Source organism: Heterodontus francisci, chromosome 10 (assembly GCF_036365525.1).
Source record: "Heterodontus francisci isolate sHetFra1 chromosome 10, sHetFra1.hap1, whole genome shotgun sequence".
Lineage (NCBI taxonomy): Eukaryota > Metazoa > Chordata > Chondrichthyes > Heterodontiformes > Heterodontidae > Heterodontus > Heterodontus francisci.
Window position 1 is genome coordinate 112,185,105 of NC_090380.1, and position 19,861 is coordinate 112,204,965.

General features: G+C 44.1%; 1 protein-coding gene across 2 annotated transcripts in view; it reads left to right on the forward strand.

The window, feature by feature from the left end:
- Positions 1-19,861, forward strand: part of LOC137374716 (E3 ubiquitin/ISG15 ligase TRIM25-like) — a 41,603-nt gene that overhangs the window by 11,281 nt on the left and 10,461 nt on the right. For both annotated transcript variants that reach the window (XM_068041264.1, XM_068041263.1), the window contains exons 2-6: positions 1,396-1,491; positions 4,905-5,135; positions 7,115-7,137; positions 9,019-9,147; positions 11,416-11,541. In XM_068041264.1, coding sequence (XP_067897365.1) covers positions 1,396-1,491; positions 4,905-5,135; positions 7,115-7,137; positions 9,019-9,147; positions 11,416-11,541 — 605 coding nt within the window. The remainder of the gene's footprint in view (positions 1-1,395; positions 1,492-4,904; positions 5,136-7,114; positions 7,138-9,018; positions 9,148-11,415; positions 11,542-19,861) is intronic.

Below are 19,861 nucleotides of genomic sequence, written 5' to 3' on the forward strand. Positions count from 1 at the left end.
AAGAGAAACTGACCCTTGTCAAATTAAATATTTTAGCTCTAGATTGCTCCTTGTCCTTCTCCATAAACTTTATGATACAATGATCACTGTTCCTAAAATGTTCCCCTACTGCTACTTGATCCATTTGACCCATCTCATTCCCCAGAACCAGATCCAGCAATGCCTCCTTCCTCATTGGACATTGATCAAAAAAATTCTCCTAAACACACTTCAGAATGTTTCCCCCTCTTTTCCCTTCACAGTATTACTCTCCAAGTTTATATTGCAATAATTAAAGTCCCCCATTATCACTACACTATAATTTTTGTATCTCTTTGTAATTTCCCTGCAAATTTGTTCCCCTATATCTTTCACACTAGTTGGTGGCCTATAGAATCCACCCCAATAGTGTACTGGTACCTCGAATATTTCGTAACTCTAACCAAACAGATTCTGGCCTTGACCCCTCGAGAACATCCTCTCTCTCTCCAGCACTGTAATATTCTCCTTAATCAATACTGCCATCCCTTCTCCTTTCTTTCCTTCCCTATCTTTCCTGAACACCTCATGTCCAGGAATATTCAGTACCTAGTGCTGCCCTTTCTGAGACATCGCCGCAACAGGACGCTCCCATGTAGCTATCTATGCCTGAAGCTCACCAACCTTATTTACCACACTTTGTGCATTTAGATATGTGCACAGTAAACCTAATTTAGACTTTATTACATGCCCTTTTACTCTAACCCCACCTACTACTTTAATATTTCCCACTCGAGTGCGATCTATCTCTCCCAATCTTTACTGCACCTTGTTTCTCATATCTATTGCTACATCCTGGTTCCCATCCCCCTGCCGAGTTATCACTAGTTTTGCTTGTTTCCCTTTCTGTTTAGCAGTGCAGCAGAGAGGGCATGTTGGCTGCTGGGAAGATGTGTAATAATGGCCCCAGCTAACAGTTCCTCCAATCTGCGTGGCATCTGCTGCTAATGAGCTGGCACTCCATAAAACAGGTCAATGGATCTCCAAAATGCTGTTCCTTCAGGCAATACAATGTTCATCCAAATAACAGATGAATAAATATCAGACATGGAAAGGGAAATGGCATACGTGGTAAAGAATCAGGAACTGGATGTAAAAATTGTGATTGCTTCTGTCTATAATAAGAAAGAATTTATTCTTCAAAAAATTTGTTGGTGTGCCTCTTTGTAACCCTATATGTTGATAACCACAATTCACTCCAAAACCTAGATTAACCAATTTAGAACCCATTTAATGCAAATAACAGTGAAAAGCAACGAGACTTGATTATTACAGTCCAGTAAATCCCTGAACCACTTTCTATTCATAGCTAGTCTTTTTCTGTTTAAATTCCTTTTGGGAATCCACTTTCTGAACCATTTGAATTTCCTTTTATAGAAGAAATTGAAGAAAGAAGTTGAGAACCTTCAGAGAGTTCAGAAGAATTGTTCAATCGAGCAACAAGATTTCAAGAAATCAGAAACTAAAATAAAGGTAGAGCAAACTGTGCAACTGGATTTAAAAAGAATTTCCCTTGGAACTGAATAAATATGTACCTCGGAAACAGTCATAATAAATTAGGCTTGTCCTGTTAGGCCTGTGTCACTGATTATACCATATTCCTTATGTGTCTGATATTGAGATGAGCTGTCCGTCACACGAACATCAGACAAAATATTAGTACATCCCAGGTGTCCAACTTATGAGTTGCTGCAGTGCATCTTGTATATGGTACACATTGCACCAGAGGGGGAGGGAGTGAATGTTGAAGATGGTGGATGTGGCGCCAATCATACAGGCTGCTTTATCCTGGATGGTGTCAAGCTTTCTTGAGTGTTGCTGGAGCTGCACTCATACAGGCAAGTGTTCCATCACACTACTGCCTTGGTATATGGTGGACAGACTTTGAGGAGTCAGGAGATGAGTTACTTGCTGCAGAATTCTCAGCCTTTGAACTGGTCTTGTAACCAGAGTATCTATACGGCTGGTCTAGTTACATTTCTGGTCAATGGTGACCCCCCAGGGTGTTGATAGTGGGGGGGTTTAGTGATGGTAATGCTGTTGAACATCAAGGGGAAGTGATTAGAATCTCACTTGTTGGAGATGGTCATTGCCTGGCACTTGAGTGCCACAAATGTCACTTGCCATATCAGCCCAAGCCTGAATGTTGTCAAGGTCTTGCTGCTTGTGGGAATGGATTGCTTCAGTATCTGAGGAGTCTTGAATGGTACTGAACACTTTGTAATCATCTGCACTTTTGACCTTATGATAGAAGAAAGGTCATTAATGAAGTAACTGAAGATGGTTGGGCCTAGGACACCGCACTGAGCAACTCCTGCAGCGATGTTCTAGGCCTGAGATGATTGACCTCCAACATCTTCCTTTGTGTGAGGTATAACTCCAGCCAATGCAGAGCTTTCCCCAATTCCCATTGACTTCAGTTTTATTAGGGCTTGTGGATGCCACACTCGTTCAATTGCTGCCTTGATTTCAAGGGCAGTCACTCACACCTCACCTCTGGAATTCAGCTCTTTTGTCTGTGCTTGGGCCAGGAGTGTAATGAGGTCTGGAGCCAAGTGGTTCTGGCAAAACCAAACTAAGCATTGGAGTGCAGGTTATTGGTAAGTGCCACTTGATAGCACTGTTGACAACATCTTGCATCAATTTGCTGATGATCGAGAGTGGACTGATGAGGTGGTAATTGCCTGAATTGGATTTGAATTGTTTATTCTGGACAGGACACACCCTGGGCAATTTTCCACATTCCACAGTTCTGGCAAAAGGTCACTGACCTGAAACGCTAACTTTGCTTCTCTCTCCACAGATGCTGCCAGACCTGCTGAGTATTTTCCAGCACTTTTTGTTTTTATTTCTGATTTCCAGCATCTGCAGTATTTTGCTTTTAATTTTCCACATTGTTGGGTAGATGCAATGGCCAGAGGCATAACTTCTTCTGGAGCACAAGACTTCAGCACTACAGCCAGGATGTTAGAGTTTAGAACCAGGCAAAATACAATAAGCTGAGAGGGGAAGTGAAGAGGAAAATAACACTGGCAAAGAGAGCACATGAGAACAGAATGGCGGTCAACATTAAAGGGAATCCAAAAATCATCTACAGGCACGTAAATAGTAAAATGGGTAGTAAGAGGCAAGGTCGGTCCTATAGGGAGAAAGAGGATAATATATGCTTCGAGGCACAGGGCAAAACTGGACTACTGAAAGAGTACTTTGCATCAGTGTTTACTAAGGAAGAGGATGCTGACAAAATATCAATAGAAGTGGAGCTGGTAGAGGTAATGGATGGCATGAAAATTGATAGGAAGGATGCACTGGAAAGGCTGGCTATGCTTAGAGTGGATATGTCACCTGGACTGGATGGCTTGCATCCCCAGTTTCTAAAGGAAGTGGGGGTGGAGATAGTGGAAGGGCTGGCCATAATCTTCCAAAATTCCCTGGATTCAGGGGAGGTTGCAGAGGATTGGAGAGTGGCCAAAGCAACTTGACAAGATAAGGTGTAAGGACATTCCTAGCAACTACAGGCTGGTCAGTTTAGCGTCACTGGTGGGTAAGGTTTTAGAAACAATAATCAGGAAAAATAATCAACTTGGAGAGGTATGAGTTAATTAAGGAGAGCCAGCATGGATTTGCAAAAGGCAGATTGTGCTTGGCTAACCTAATTTATTTTTTTGATGAAGAAACATAGAAGGTTGATGTAGGGAAAGTACTGGATGTTGTCTATATGGATTTTAAGGAAGTGTTTGATAAAATACCACATAAAAGGCTGGTCAACAAAATTGAGGCCTATGGAATAGGAAGCTCAGTGTCCAAACGGATAAAAAGTTGGCTCAAGGACAGAAAACAGTGTGTCGTAGTAACTGGCTGTTTTTGAGACTGGAGGATGGTAGATGGTGGTGTTCCCCAAGGGTCAGTGCTAGGACTGCTGCTTTTTAAATATATATAAATGACTTGGATATGGAATATTCAATAAAATCTCAAAATTTGCTAATGATACCAAACTTAGAGGAGTGGCATACAGTGAGGATGATAAAACCGTTTGCAACATGACATAGATAGACTAGCAGAATGGGCAGACAAATGGCAGATGGAATTTAATACAGAGGAGTGTGATGTGATACATTTTGGCAGAAGAGGCAATATAGACTTAATGGCACAGTTCTCAAGAGTGTGCAGGGACAGAGGGACCTGGGTGTTCATGTGCATAGATCTTTGAAGGTGGCAGGACATATTGAGAGGGTAGTTAGTAAAGCATATGGGAACTAGGGCTTCATCAATTGACGTATTGAGTACAAAAGCAGAGAGGTTATGCGGAACCTTTATAAAGTCCTGGTTAGGCCCAAATACTGGAGTACTGAGTCCAGTTCTGGTCACCACACTTTAGGAAGGATGTGAGGGTTCTTGAGAGGGTGCAGAGGAGATTTATCAGAATGGATCCAGGGATGAGGGATTTTAGCTACAAGGTTAGGTTGGAGAAGCTGGGGTTGTTCTCCTTGGAGCAAAGGAGATTGAGGGAGATTTGATAGTGTACAAGATTATGACAGGTTTAGATAAGGTAGACAAAGTAAAGCTGTTTCCCATTAGCTAATGGTACAAGGACTAGGGAATAAAGATGTAAGGTTTTGATCAAGAGATGCAGGGGGGATGTGAGGAAGAACCTTTTTATGCAACGAGTGGTAATAAACTGGAACTTGCTGCTTATGAGGGTGGTGGAAGCAGAGACAATCAATGATTTCAAAAAGAAATTGGATGGGCACTTGGGGGAAATAAACTTGCAGGGCTACGGGGATAGAGCAGGAGAACGGGACTGACTGGGTTGCTCTACAGCGAGCAGGTGTGGACTCCTTCTGTGTTGTAATGACTCTATTACTATGTGTGGTTTGGATTTTTAGACACTTACCAATGAGCTGAAAGGAAACCTGTCCAAGAAGTTCTCTGAATGGAGAAAACAGTTAGAAAAAGATGAAAAGTACACACTGCAACTGATCGATGAGGAGGAGATTCGCGTGCTCTCACAGATTAGGAGCTGTTCAGAATCACTGGCAAAAAAGATGGTACAGATCACATCAATAAATGATGAAGCCCATAAACAACTGCAGAGGGATAGTCTCTCCTTTATTCAGGTACACTTTATTGAAATTGGCACCTCTCCTCTAGTGAACCATTGCTTGCTACTTCAACAGCCACCAGCAGTCCTTCAGTGTCTCCCTCAAGTGGCCATGTGCATGGAACAAACGGTCAGGCCCTTGCAGAAGCTGTCAGGTAAATGAAGGCTGATTGCGGGTGTGGGGGCTGGTGAAGAGACAGAAGCCGAAGAGCGAGATCAAATGCTGGCAGATGGAAGGAATCAGTCCTCAGGCTGGTGTGGGGGGTTGGTGGTAATGGAACAACCAGTATCGGGGAGGGGTCAGGGAGATGATATGTGGTCAGAACCTCATCCCGGGAGTCAATATGACACCAAGACTGCAAACAGTCTGGTTCAGCCTCAAACAGTTGCTAGGGTGCCTAGGGACCAGGTTTGTGACGAGGACCAAAGATGTCTTTGTCTTCCCAATAATTAGTGGAGGAAACTTCTGCTCATCCAGTCCTGGATGTTGGATAAGCAGTCTGACAACTTATAGATTTGTAGGGGTCGAGAGAGGTGGTGGTGAGGTAAAACTGGGTGTTGTCAGCTTATATGTGAAAACTGACACTGAGTTTTCGGATGATGTCCTGGCAGGGCAGCATCTATATAAGAAATAGGAGGAAGCCAAGAATAAATTCTTGGGAGACACCAGAGGTAACAGTGCAGGAGCTTTTTTTTAATTCTTTCATGGGATGTGAGTATCACTGACAAGGCCAGCATTCATTGCCCATCACTAATTGCCCTTAAGAAGGTGATGGTGAGCCTTCTTCTTGAACCACTGAGTTCATGTCATGTAGATATACCACAGTGCTGTTAAGGTGGGAGTTCCAGTGAAGGAAAAGTGAGATATTTCAAAGTCAGGATGGTGTGTGGCTTGGAGGGGAACTTGCAGGTGATGGTGTTCCCATGCATCTGCTGCTGTTGTCCTTCTAAGTGGTAGAAGTCATGGGTTTGGAAGATGCTGTTGAGGGAGCCTTGTTGAGTTGCTGCAGTGCATCTTGTCAATGATACACACTGCTGCCACTGTTCACTGGTGGTGGAGGAAGTGAATGTTTAAGCTGGTGGATGATGTGCCAGTCAAGTGGGCTGCTTTGTCCTGGATGGTGTCGAGCTTCTTGACTGTTGTTGGATCTGCACCCATCCAGGCTAGTATTCCATCACACTCCTGACTCGTGCCTTGTAGATGGTGGACAGGCTTTGGGGAGTCAGGAGGTGAGTTACTCACTGCAGAATTCCAGCCTTGGACCTGCTGTTGTAGCCACAGTATTTATATGGCTGGTCCAGTTCAGTTTCTGGTCAATGATAACCCATAGGATGTTGAGCTGGACGAGAAGCCATTGCAGGTGATTCTCTGGCTACAATTAGATAGAAAAGGATGGAACCAGATGAGTGCAGTGCCACCCAAATGGATGATGATGGTGAGGCATTGAAGGAGAATGGAATGGTCAAATGTATGCTGCATTTTTTTTTCTTTTTTAATATTTACCCAAATTCCTTTTGAATGTTGCTACTGAATCTGCTTCCACCACCCTTCTAGACAGTGCATTCCAGATCATAACAACTTGCTCTCATAATAATTGCTCCTCATCTCCCTGCTTGTTTTATTGCCAATTATCTTTAATCCTTGTCCTCCGGCTACCAATGTTCCTGCCAGTGGAAATAATTTCTCCTTATTTATGCTTTCAAAACACTTCATAATTTTGAACATCTTTATTAAATCTCTCCTTAACCATCTCTGCTCTCAGCTTCTCAAATTTCTCTACCAGAATCACAATCCGGGAACATTTATGGGTAAATCAAACTTGGAGATTTGTTGCTGCCTCACAGCTGACTCAGAATGTCTTGTAGAGAAATGTTCCATTAATCAGTTACTACGAATCACTCTCCCACTCTCATACACTTACCTTTTTACACTGAATCCCATTCCCTGCATTTCATTCAACGGTGTGTTGATTGATTTTTTTATTTTATTTACAGGATTCTAAGCAACTTCTTTCCAAGTAAGTTTCTTTCAGTCGTCTAGTAATTGCTGCCGGTAGAGAATCTTCATTAGTATCTGGAAGAACAGTTTATGGAGGAAACGTGGGTTATAACTTGGCCTACCTGAATGTCATTGCTGATGACAAGATGGAATACTGAGCGTGGGGATAAGCAGATGGTTTGATTTTTCTTTGACTGCTAAATAAAACTGGTCTTGAGAATCGTAGCTGGATCATTTCCTAAATATCCAAAAAATATTTTTCCGCCACCTGTGCCCACAGCCTGCTATCTATATTAAATTTGCTATATATGAGATACACTCCTTATTTGGGCATCATCACTTCTGCTATGCCTGTCGGCGGTGCCTGGATGGATATTCCCATTATTAAGTGAGCAGCTATTCATGGTCACAGGCTCCGAGTCATGTTGCACTTCTACAAGTATGTGGAGATTCGGTCCCAAAGAGCTCAACCACCATTATGCAGACTGGTTCAGGGCTCTAACTTTCTAACCTTCCTCTTGAATAACAGTTGGTTTCTTATAGTCTGTTAGCCCATTTGCAGTGTGTATTTTCCCCAAATGTTAATGGCCTTTTGGCCTCCTGGACCATCTTTTTTGTCACTCTTTCAGGAGCACCCAAGTGTGCAAGCCCATTACCATGGTAACGAAGGGCTGGGCAATAAATGTTGGCTTTGCTAGCGACGCCCACATCCCACGAATTAATACACATCTCCCACTGTTGCTCACACGACGGCTGCAGGTCCCACGACTGCTGCGCACAATCACTCCTCGCAAGATTTTATTTCTCAACTTGTGCGGAAGTTTTTATTACATTCCTTAAGTTCCCCAGCCCTAATTTTGCCCTCCAGGTCGTTCCTATCACCAAATCCCAACTCATGCTCTCGGGAGATCGTTCTCTAGGCCCCAGTCTTCCAGATCCCCAAGTATTTCTTAACAGTTTTCATATCATTTGCAAACCTCCACTTCAGTATTATGATGGCAACAATTTATTACTCAAAATTTAGTCTTCGCTCCATTCCAACAGTTTGCCAGTCTGGATGGTTACCTCTTATATAATTAAAATAATTAAGTTCTTGGGAGCTAAGCAACATTGGTAAGGCTGTATTTATTGCCCAGTTCTACTTATCTATTTGTGGAACCACAGCAGCCTTTGTGGTGATTTTAGTATTGTTCTCATAATGGCTTTAGCTTGGGAATTCTAGGACAGCAACCCAGTGACAATGAAGGAACTGTGGTATACATACATCAGGTGTATGACTTGCAGCTGACACTGTTCCTACAGTATTGTAACCTTTGACAAAGAGGATTCCGGCCCAGAAACACACAACAATTTTTTTTTGTCAATTTGTACAATATTATTGAACCTTACATCAATTGACCTCTTTTTTTTCCCTTTTTTAAATTTGGCTGCCCAAGTTTTAGAATCTGGACAATTCCCACTGCACAACTGTTTTCCAGAACATTCCAGACCAAGCCTTCAAGGCCTTCTCATGCACCCATTTGGCATTTTCCCATTCTTTTTTTTATTTCAAAAATATTCATTAATTTAATCATTAACTATCTTGTGTAAGTTTAAAAATTTTGATTCATCAATATTTACTCTGGTTAAATGCTTTTAGATTTTCAATTCCTAAATATCTGCTCATTTTAATTGACACATTTATTGAACTGTACTCAGTGTCAATTCATTTTGAAAATGATAATTTTAACATTGTACTTAGACCCATTATTTAATAGATCATTTCTAAATTTTTCTCTCTAACATTTCGTCAATTCATCATTTCCACATTTTACTCAAATAATTGGTAACTTATTATTTAATTTTTTTTTCATTTAGTCTTTATTTTAGATAACAGTTTTCATTATTTCTTTCATTTTAGAATTTCGCAATTTTCAAGATTCCGAGATACCGTGACACCACATGTGAATAATCCCTTCATGGCAGATAACTGGAATGATGCTTGGGATATGAATGTTCCTCCACAGTCCCTGACAGACCCCAATTACATGTAACTGACAACCTATATCTTCCAACTCACCACAAGCAATGCCAAGAGATATCAACTGGCATTTCAAAGATTTTGAACTATAGCACATTTTCTAAATCTGTTGCAGTTTGTAAAAATCTAAACATCCATTACACATTGTCAACAATGAGACACTTGCGAGGGATGGGATCAGATGCAGGGGGCCCAATTAAATTGCTTGGGAAGGAGTGGGGTGCACAGTGCCCATCGCCTTCCCGAAGCCTGGGAATTTAGTCTGTGACAGGGAAGGCCGATCAACGGCCTTACCTCCCAGAGGCCAATTGAGGCTCTTAAGTGTGAGGAAGTCACCCAGTAAAACAAGGCGGCCTCCCTGTGGACTGGAGGGATGGTGCCCTCTCCCGTGGGCAATTTGTGGCCCACGGAGGGTCCCAGCAGCAAAGAACACCCCTCTTCAAACAACCCCACATATCCTCAATGACCAGCCTCCCCCACCACCCCACACCCTGCACCACACTGGGGACTGCCGGATTGGTCCCACACATACCTGAGGCCCGGTGCTTCAACTCTCCTGGTCCCAGGCCTCTTGCAATACTGGCAGTGACCACCGCTCCTGGTGGTGCTGCCAGTACTACTGAGCTACTGACTCTCTGAATGGAGGTGGGGTCCCCATCTTTAAAGAGACAGGGATCCCGGCGCCAGGCAGTTAATTAGCTGCCCGCCATGTAATTTGGCCAGAGGTCCAGAACAGGGCCGAGGTGGATCCATCCCCTTCCTTCCAGCCCATCACTGGGACCACCGCTGTCCAGGTAAAATTCAGCCTTTAAAGTGCAGAAAAAATTTGAATCCAGGCAAAACTTAGAGGTGCTAGAAAGATTAAAGTCCACTTTACCCTGCAGAAAAATGGGAAATATGAAGGAAAATAATAGGAAAATCCAACATTAGGAGAGTCACTTAATTAATTTCTAATGGAATGAAAAGAAAACTAAATCCTTTGAGTATCACTCATTGTGTTTGAGCCTCAACAAGACAGGATTATGTGAAGCATTATAAATATCCAAATCAGAGCCATCCTACATAGAGAAAACTTTAGCCCTTCAAAGTAGTATCAATTTGTCATGTGGCAGAGATCATTAAGATAGTTAGATCTACAGAAATTAAGGCCATAGAATTTTATACTGGACTTTATAGTGACATTGTATGGATGATGAGGACTGTTTTAGATTGTGGTGTACCCTACTTAAAAGGAGATTATAGATGCATTAGTAAAGGTTGAGAAAAGAGTCACAGGGTTGACTCCAGGTACTTGAAGACTAAGTTATGAAGAAAGGCTCAAACAACTTAGGTAATTTAGTTGAGAGATACAGCACTGAAACAGGCCCTTCGGCCCACCGAGTCTGTGCCGACCATCAACCACCCATTTATACCAATCCTACACTAATTCCATATTCCTACCACATCCCCACCTGTCCCTATATTTCCCTACCACCTACCTATACTAGGGGCAATTTATAATGGCCAATTAACCTATCAACCTGCAAGTCTTTGGCATGTGGGAGGAAACCGGAGCACCCAGAGGAAACCCACGCAGACACAGGGAGAACTTGCAAACTCCACACAGGCAGTACCCAGAATTGAACCCGGGTCGCTGGAGCTGTGAGGCTGTGGTGCTAACCACTGCGCCACTGTGCCGCCCCTAAAATTCACTCGAGATAAATTTTCAAAATGTAATAAAAAAGTCAAAAATCTGTACTCAGATTGTTTACATCCCTGAATACTAAAATCGGTAGGGGAAGAGATATCTGGACTCTAACCATAATATACCAAAGGTCTTTAGAAACATGTATTGTGCTATCAGACTGGAGTGTGACAAATGTTATACCGCTGTTCAAAAATAGGAAAAGAAATAAGCTAAGATGTGATAAGCCAATTAATGTTAACTCCATTGTCAGTACATTTCTAGCATTCATAATAAGCGATGAAACTCGTGAATCTGTGCTTCTTTGCACCCAACTTCTAACTATCCCTGGAATTCAGAAATATTCATTCATTGAATAATTTTTAACATTTTTGTACAATTTTTAAATTTTGATTCAATAATATTTACTCATTAGTAAATTATGCCATTTTTAGAATTATGATTCCTAAGTATCTGTGCATTTTAATTTACATACTTAGTTATTAACATCATTTATTTTACATTTTACTGATTCTGATTTCATAAATCATTATTGCAACGTTCAATTTATTCTTTATTCTTGATAACAATCTTCATTATTTCTATCATTTTAGATTTTTGCAATATGGAGCTCCCAACAATTTAACACACTTCTCATTTGGGAATGATTCCTACTTTACATCAAACCAGACAGGAACCTGGGCAAAGAATTGTTATCCCAACTTCCAGCAGGCCACCAGGTATGTGTGTCTGACAGCCTATATCCTCTGACTTACCATGAGTAATGCTACAGGCTAACAGCTAGGGAGGCAGTGGCGTAGTGGTATTGTCACTGGACTAGTAACCCAGAGACCCAGGGTATTGCTCTGGGGACATGGGTTCGAATCCGACCAATTATTAAAAAGCTAGTCTAATGATGGCCATGAAACCATTGTCGATTGTTGTAAAAACCCATCGGGTTCACTAATGTCCTTTAAGGAAGGAAATCTGCTGTCCTTACCTGGTCTGGCCTACATGTGACTCCAGACCCACAGCAATGTGGTTGACTCTTACATGCCCACTGAAATGGCCTAGCAAGCCACTCAGTTGTAACTAACCACTACGAAGTCAATAGCACTGTGGGTGTACCTACCCCACATGGACTGCAGCGGTTCAAGAAGGCAGCTCACCACCACCTTCTCAAGGGCAATTAGGAATGGGCAATAAATGCTGGCCTGGCCAGCGTCGCCCACATCCCATGAATGAATTTTAGAAAATAAGAAATTTTGAATCCAAATGTATATTTGTCAAAACTTAGAGATGCTATAAGGATCATTGTACACTGTAAATGAGCTGGATTTAGTCACGCCAGCAGGGCTCCCGGTGCTGGGCCGTAAAGGAAAGCAGAATTCCATCCTGGCCTTTCAGAGGCCCCCCTAGCAAGATTCAACGGCCTCAGTTTTTTAAGTGCCGGGCGCCGGATCCCTGGCCCTTTAAAGACAGGGAACCCACTTCCCAGAGCTTCCAGCCAATCAGAGGGCTAGTGCTCAGCAGTATTGGCAGCGGCACTAGGAGTGGTGGCCGGCACTACAGCAGGCCTGGGATTAGGCCCATCACTGGAGACCTGTACCAGAGGTGAGTGAGGCCGGGTCACCGAGGACAGTCCGGCAGCCCCTGGCGATGGGTGAGGGGGGGAGGGATGGTCAATGAGGGTAGGCGGTTGTTAACGTAGGGGCAGCCTTTTCCCCTGGGGCCCTCCGTAGGCCACACATTGCCCACATAGGAACCCACCCCTCCAAGTCTGCAGGAACGTCGCCTCATTTCATTGGACAACCTCCCCACATGATAAAGACCCCACCCTGCTGCTGGCTTAATTCCAGCAGTGGCAGGAAGAGGCCCTTAAATGGCTAATAATTGGCTATTTAAGGGCCTCAATTGGCCTCTGGATGGGAAGGCTGTCTTTGGCCTTTCCCACCCCTGACTTCATTGCAGTACAACAGGAAGGCGATGGACCCTCAGCCCCCCTCTTCCAGTGCCATTCTATGAGCCCCACCCCACCCACCTCCTAGGCCTATTAAATCCAGCCCACCGCAGCTGGGATTTTAATCCCTCTCACACAGTGGGAATGGTGCTTGGGAGTGATTATAATTTGAAAATTCTACCTTCCTGTTCCAATCCACCTCCATGGTGATTATGGCAAATCATGTCATTAGCGAGACTCCAGGTAGGGGCCTACTTAGTATTCAAAAAATATCATCAGGCTGTGGTATAATAGTAACCTAATGTCAGGGGGAATATCCACACTGTCTGCAGCAGAATCATGGCAGGAGGAGCTGACTGCAAGAGGAGGACAAGATTAGTCATTAAAAATTCCCTCTATTAGAACTCCTTGTGGACCAGGAAGAGCAGGAGTGCTCCTCCCAGGCTGACCCCATCAGCCACGGCCCTCCCCAAATTCCGATCACCCTCAAGACCCCAGCCCTGGCCTCTCCTCATCTGCCTCAAGATCTCAGCCCCAGCATCCCCCAATTGTCCCCTCTCCTTCCACCAAATTACTGCTCCCCCCCTCCGGCCGGGTAGTAACTCTGTCCAGGTGTCGGGTGCCCCTCTGAAACTTCTATTCAAGATCAGCAGGGCCTCCACATTACTGAAGTCTCTAGGTGTACCACCTGCTACCAGGATCGCAAGCATCGTTCTCCCTCCACCCGACTCATAAAATATAAGGCCTTTGTACCTGAAAATAAGAGAACAAAAAGTATAAATTCTACCTTGCCCAGATGGTTTAGAGTCATAGAGTCATAAAGTTATAGAGCACAGAAACAGGCCCTTTGGCCCACTGTGTCCACGCCGGCCATCAAGCCTATCTATTCTAATCCCATTTTCCGCACGTGGCCCATAGCCTTGTATGCTATAGCATTTCAAGTGTTCATCTAAATACTTCTTAAATGTTAGAGTCATAGCGTTATACAGCACAGAAACAGGTCCCTCGGCCATCGCGTCCGTGCCGTGCCCAGAATCTTAAAGGAGGTTGCAAGGTGATTTCTGTAGCACGAACCTTAATTTATCAAAGATATTTGCAAAACACAAATTGTGTGAAAGGTCTGCAGGGTGACAAATGTTATACTGGTTCAAAAATGGGGAAATATTTTTTCAAAATGATAGGCCAATTAGTCTCACCTCATTTCTGAACAAACTTCAAAAGTTCACAATGAAGGGAATGAAACTACTCTCCACGTTGAAAAAGGAATAGAATAATTAGTGGCAAATCCAATTGACTGCATCGGTCATGTAGTGGGCAAAATAATTTATCAGAATTTTTTGAAGAACTGGAGACTTGTTATGAAAATTAAAATGCATGGGATCGTATGTTCTTCACCATAATACCCCAGGCTGAATTTTGGTGTTACAGTGGGCCCAAAAAGGAGGGCCCCCATGCCCCCACCCCGTACCCTCAGGGAGGCCGCCTTTGTTCATCAGGCAGTCTCCTTATGTGGCGGATGGCCCACCCGCCGCAGGTAAAATGAAGGCAGCGGTGGAAAGAGGCCCTTAATTGGCCACTTAAGTGGCCCAGTTGGCCTCTGGGCAGGAGGGCCATCCTCCACCTTCTCCGTTGCTGGTAAAGTGGCATGGTGGAAGGAAGACGATGGGCACTCCACCCCACTGCCTTCTCCCACCAGTTTACAGGGTCCCCCATTCCCCCCACCTCTCAGCCCATCCTTAGAGTGCTGGTAGAATCCAGGGCACATGTATGTCTGTTTCCAGAATGCTAAGATGAGGGAAAACTGGCCAAGAATCATTATTTATGTTGATTCTCTGCCACCTTTGTACTGAACACTAAAAGCTCCCACTAAAGCACATTCAAGTATTCAAATGGCAATGATATAGGAGTGACATCAAAATCCTCTCATGTCGATATTCTACATTTCCACCTGGTACAGGCCCAACCAATGTAAGAGGTTGTGACCAATCCCATCAGATTGAAGAGTGTGGAAAGGGGTTGTCAGCAACCTCATACCAATAGGTTTTTGATTATTCATAAGATCATAAGATCATAAGAAGTAGGAGCAGGAGTAGGCCGTCCGGCCCCTCGAGCCTGCTCTGCCATTCAATAAGATCATGGCTGATCTTTTCGTGGACTCAGATCCACTTACCCGCGTTCTCACCGTATCCCTTAATTCCTTTATTATTCAAAAAGATATCTACCTTAGCTTTAAAAACGTTTACTGAAGAAGCGTCAACTACTTCACTGGGCAAGGAATTCCATAGATTAACAACCCTCTGGGTGAAGAAGTTCCTTCTTAATTCAGTCCTAAATCTGCTCCCTCTAATCTTGAGGCTATGCCCTCTTGTCCTAGCTTCACCTGCCAGTGGAAACATACTCTCCACTTGTATCTTATCTATTCCCTTCATGATTTTATATGTTTCTATAAGATCCCTCCTCATTCTTCTGAATTCCAATGAATATAATCCCAATCTACTCAGTCTCTCCTCATAAGCCAACCCCCTCAACTCCGGAATCAACCTAGTGAACCCCCTCTGCACCCTCTCCAGTGCCAGTACATCCTTTCTCAAGTAAGGAGACCAAAACTGCACACAGTACTCCAGGTGCGGCCTCACCAGTACCTTATACAGCTGCAACATAACCTCTCTGCTTTTAAACTCAATCCCTTTAGCAATGAAGGACAAAATTCCATTTGCCTTCCTAATTACTTGCTCTACCTGCAGACCAACCTTCTGCGATTCATGCACAAGGACACCTAGGTCCCCCTGCATAGCAGCATGCTGCAACTTTTTACCATTCAAGTAATAATCCTTTTTACTGTTACTCCTACCGAAATGAATGACTTCACATTTATTAACATTGTATTCCATCTGCCAGTCCTTTGCCCACTCACTCAATGTATCTATGTTCCTCTGCAAAGTTTCACAGTCATCTGCACACTTTGCTCTGCCACTCATCTTAGTGTCATCTGCAAACTTTGACACCCTACAAGTGGTCCCCAACTCCAAATCATCTATAAAAATTATAAATAATTGCGGACCCAACACCGATCCCTGAGGCACACCACGAGTGACTGATTGCCAACCAGAATAGCACTCATTTATCCCCACTCTCTGCTTCCTGTCAGTCAACCAATCCTCTATCCATGCTAATACTTTACCCCTAACGCCATGCATCCTTATTTTATACAGCAGCCTCTTGTGTGGCACCTTGTCGAAGGCTTTTTGGAAATCTAGGTACATCACATCCACTGGGTCCCCATTGTCCACCTTGCTCGTAATGCCATCATAGAATTCCAAAAGATTTGTCAAGCATGACCTGCCCTTCATGAACCCATGCTGCGTCTGCCCAACGGGACAATTTCTATCGAGATGCCCTGCTATTTCTTCCTTGATAATAGACTCAAGCATCTTCCCCACTACAGAGGTTAAGCTAACCGGTCTATAATTCCCCATCCTTTGTCTACCTCCCTTTTTAAACAGTGGCATCACATCTGCTGTTTTCCAATCTGCTGGGACTACCCCAGAGTCCAGTGAAGTTTGGAAAATTATTGCCAGTGCACCTGCTATCTCTCCCACCATCTCTTTTAGTACCCTAGGATGCATTCCATCAGGGCCAGGAGACTTATCAATCCTTAGCTCCATAAGCTTGCCCAACACTACCTCTTCCGTAATAATGATTGTTTCCAGGTCCTCACCTACGTTCGTCTCTTTGTCAGTTACTGGCATGTTATTAGAATTAGAATTAGAATTAGAATATTACAGCGCAGTACAGGCCCTTCGGCCCTCGATGTTGCGCCGAGCTGTGAAACCATCTGACCTACACTATTCCATTTTCATCCATGTGTCTATCCAATGTCCACTTAAATGCCCTTAAAGTTGGCGAATCTACTACTGCTGCAGGCAGGGCATTCCACGCCCTTACTACTCTCTGAGTAAAGAAACTACCTCTCACATCTGTCCTATATCTATCACCCCTCAACTTGAAGCTATGTCCCCTCGTGTTTGCCATCACCATCCGAGGAAAAAGACGCTCACTATCCACCCTATCTAACCCTCTGATTATCTTATATGTCTCTATTAAGTCACCTCTCCTCCTCCTTCTCTCCAACGAAAACAACCTCAAGTCCCTCAGCCTTTCCTCGTAAGACCTTCACTCCATACCAGGCAACATCCTAGTAAATCTCCTCTGCGCCCTTTCCATAGCTTCCACATCCTTTCTATAATGCGGTGACCAGAACTGCACGCAATACTCCAGGTGCGGTCTCACCAGAGTCTTGTACAGCTGCAGCATGACCTCATGGCTCCGAAACTCGAACCCCCTACTAATAAAAGCTAACACACCATATGCCTTCTTGACAGCCCTATTAACCTGGTTAGCAACCTTCAGGGATTTATGCACCTGGACACCAAGATCTCTCTGCTCATCTACACTAACAAGAATCTTCCCATTAGCCCAGTACTCTGCATTCCTGTTACTCCTTCCAAAGTGAATCACCTCACACTTTTCCGCATTAAACTCCATTTGCCATCTCTCAGCCCAGCTCTGCAGCCTATCTATGTCTCTCTGTAACCTACAACATCCTTCGGCACTATCCACAACTCCACCGACCTTAGTGTCATCTGCAAATTTACTAACCCACCCTTCTACACCCTCTTCCAGGTCATTTATAAAAATGACAAACAGCAATGGCCCCAAAACAGATCCTTGCGGTACACCACTAGTAACTAAACTCCAGGATGAACATTTGCCATCAACCACCACCCTCTGTCTTCTTTCAGCTAGCCAATTTCTGATCCAAAGCTCTAAATCACCTTCAACCCCATACTTCCGTATTTTCTGCAATAGCCTACCGTGGGGAACCTTATCAAACGCCTTACTGAAATCCATATACACCACATCCACTGCTTTACCCTCATCCACCTGTTTGGTCACCTTCTCGAAAAACTCAATAAGGTTTGTGAGGCACGACCTACCCGTCACAAAACCGTGCTGACTATCTCTAATGTACTTATTCTTTTCAAGATGATTATAAATCCTGTCTCTTATAACCTTTTCCAACATTTTACCCACAACCGAAGTAAGGCTCACAGGTCTATAATTACCAGGGCTGTCTCTACTCCCCTTCTTGAACAAGGGGACAACATTTGCAATCCTCCAGTCTTCCGGCACTATTCCTGTCGACAATGACGACATAAAGATCAAGGACAAAGGCTCTGCAATCTCCTCCCTAGCTTCCCAGAGAATCCTAGGATAAATCCCATCTGGCCCAGGGGACTTATCTATTTTCACACTTTCCAAAATTGATAACACCTCCTCCTTGTGAACCTCAATCCCATCTAGCCTCGTAGCCTGAATCTCAGTATTCTCAACAACATTTTCTTTCTCTACTGTAAATACTGACGCAAAATATTCATTTAACACTTCCCCTATCTCCTCTGATTCCACACACAACTTCCCACTACTATCCTTGATTGGCCCTAATCTAACTCGAGTCATTCTTTTATTCCTGATATACCTATAGAAAGCCTTAGGGTTTTCCCTGATCCGATCCACCAATGACTTCTCATGTCCTCTCCTTGCTCTTCTTAGCTCTCCCTTTAGATCCTTCCTGGCTAGCTTGTAGCTCTCAAGCGCCCTAACTGAGCCTTCACGTCTCATCCTAACATAAGCCTTCTTCTTCCTCTTGACAAGCGCTTCAACTTCTTTAGTAAACCACGGCTCCCTCGCACGACAACTTCCTCCCTGCCTCACAGGTACATACTTATCAAGGACACGCAGTAGCTGCTCCTTGAATAAGCTCCACATTTCGATTGTTCCCATCCCCTGCAGTTTCCTTCCCCATCCTACGCATCCTAAATCTTGCCTAATCGCATCATAATTTCCTTTCCCCCAGTTATAATTCTTGCCCTGCAGTATATACCTGTCCCTGCCCATCGCTAAGGTAAACCTAACCGAATTGTGATCACTGTCACCAAAGTGCTCACCTACATCTAAATCTAACACCTGGCCGGGTTCATTTCCCAGTACCAAATCCAATGTGGCATCGCCCCTGGTTGGCCTGTCTACATACTGTGTCAGAAAACCCTCCTGCACACACTGGACAAAAACTGACCCATCTAAAGTACTCGAACTATAGTATTTCCAGTCGATATTTGGAAAGTTAAAGTCCCCCATAACAACTACCCTGTTACTCTCACCCCTGTCGAGAATCATCTTCGCTATCCTTTCCTCTACATCTCTGGAACTATTCGGAGGTCTATAAAAGACTCCCAACAGGGTAACCTCACCTCTCCTGTTTCTAACCTCAGCCCATACTACCTCAGTAGACGAGTCCTCAAACGTCCTTTCTGTCGCTGTAATACTCTCCTTGATTAACAATGTCACACCCCCCCCCTCTTTTACCATCTTCTCTGTTCTTACTGAAACATCTAAATCCCGGAATCTGCAACATCCATTCCTGCCCCTGCTCTACCCATGTCTCCGAAATGGCCACTACATCGAGATCCCAGGTACCAACCCATGCTGCAAGCTCACCCACCTTATTCCGGATGCTCCTGGCGTTGAAATAGACACACTTTAAACCAGGTTCTTGCTTGCCAGTGCCCTCTTGCGTCCTTGTAACCATATCCCTGACCTCACTACTCTCAACATCCTGTACACTGGCACGACAATTTGGGTTCCCATTCCCCTGCTGAATTAGTTTAAACCCCCCCGAAGAGCACTAGCAAACCTCCCCCCCAGGATATTGGTACCCCTCTGGTTCAGGTGAAGACCATCCTGTTTGTAGAGGTCCCACCTACCCCAGAAAGAGCCCCAATTATCCAGGAAACCAAATCCCTCCCTCCTGCACCATCCCTGCAGCCACGTGTTCAACTCCTCTCTCTCCCTATTCCTCGCTTCGCTATCACGTGGCACGGGCAACAACCCAGAGATAACAACTCTGTTTGTTCTCGCTCTAAGCTTCCACCCTAGCTCCCTAAATTTCTGTCTTAAATCCCCATCTCTCTTCCTACCTATGTCGTTGGTGCCTATGTGGACCACGACTTGGGGCTGCTCCCCCTCCCCATTAAGGATCC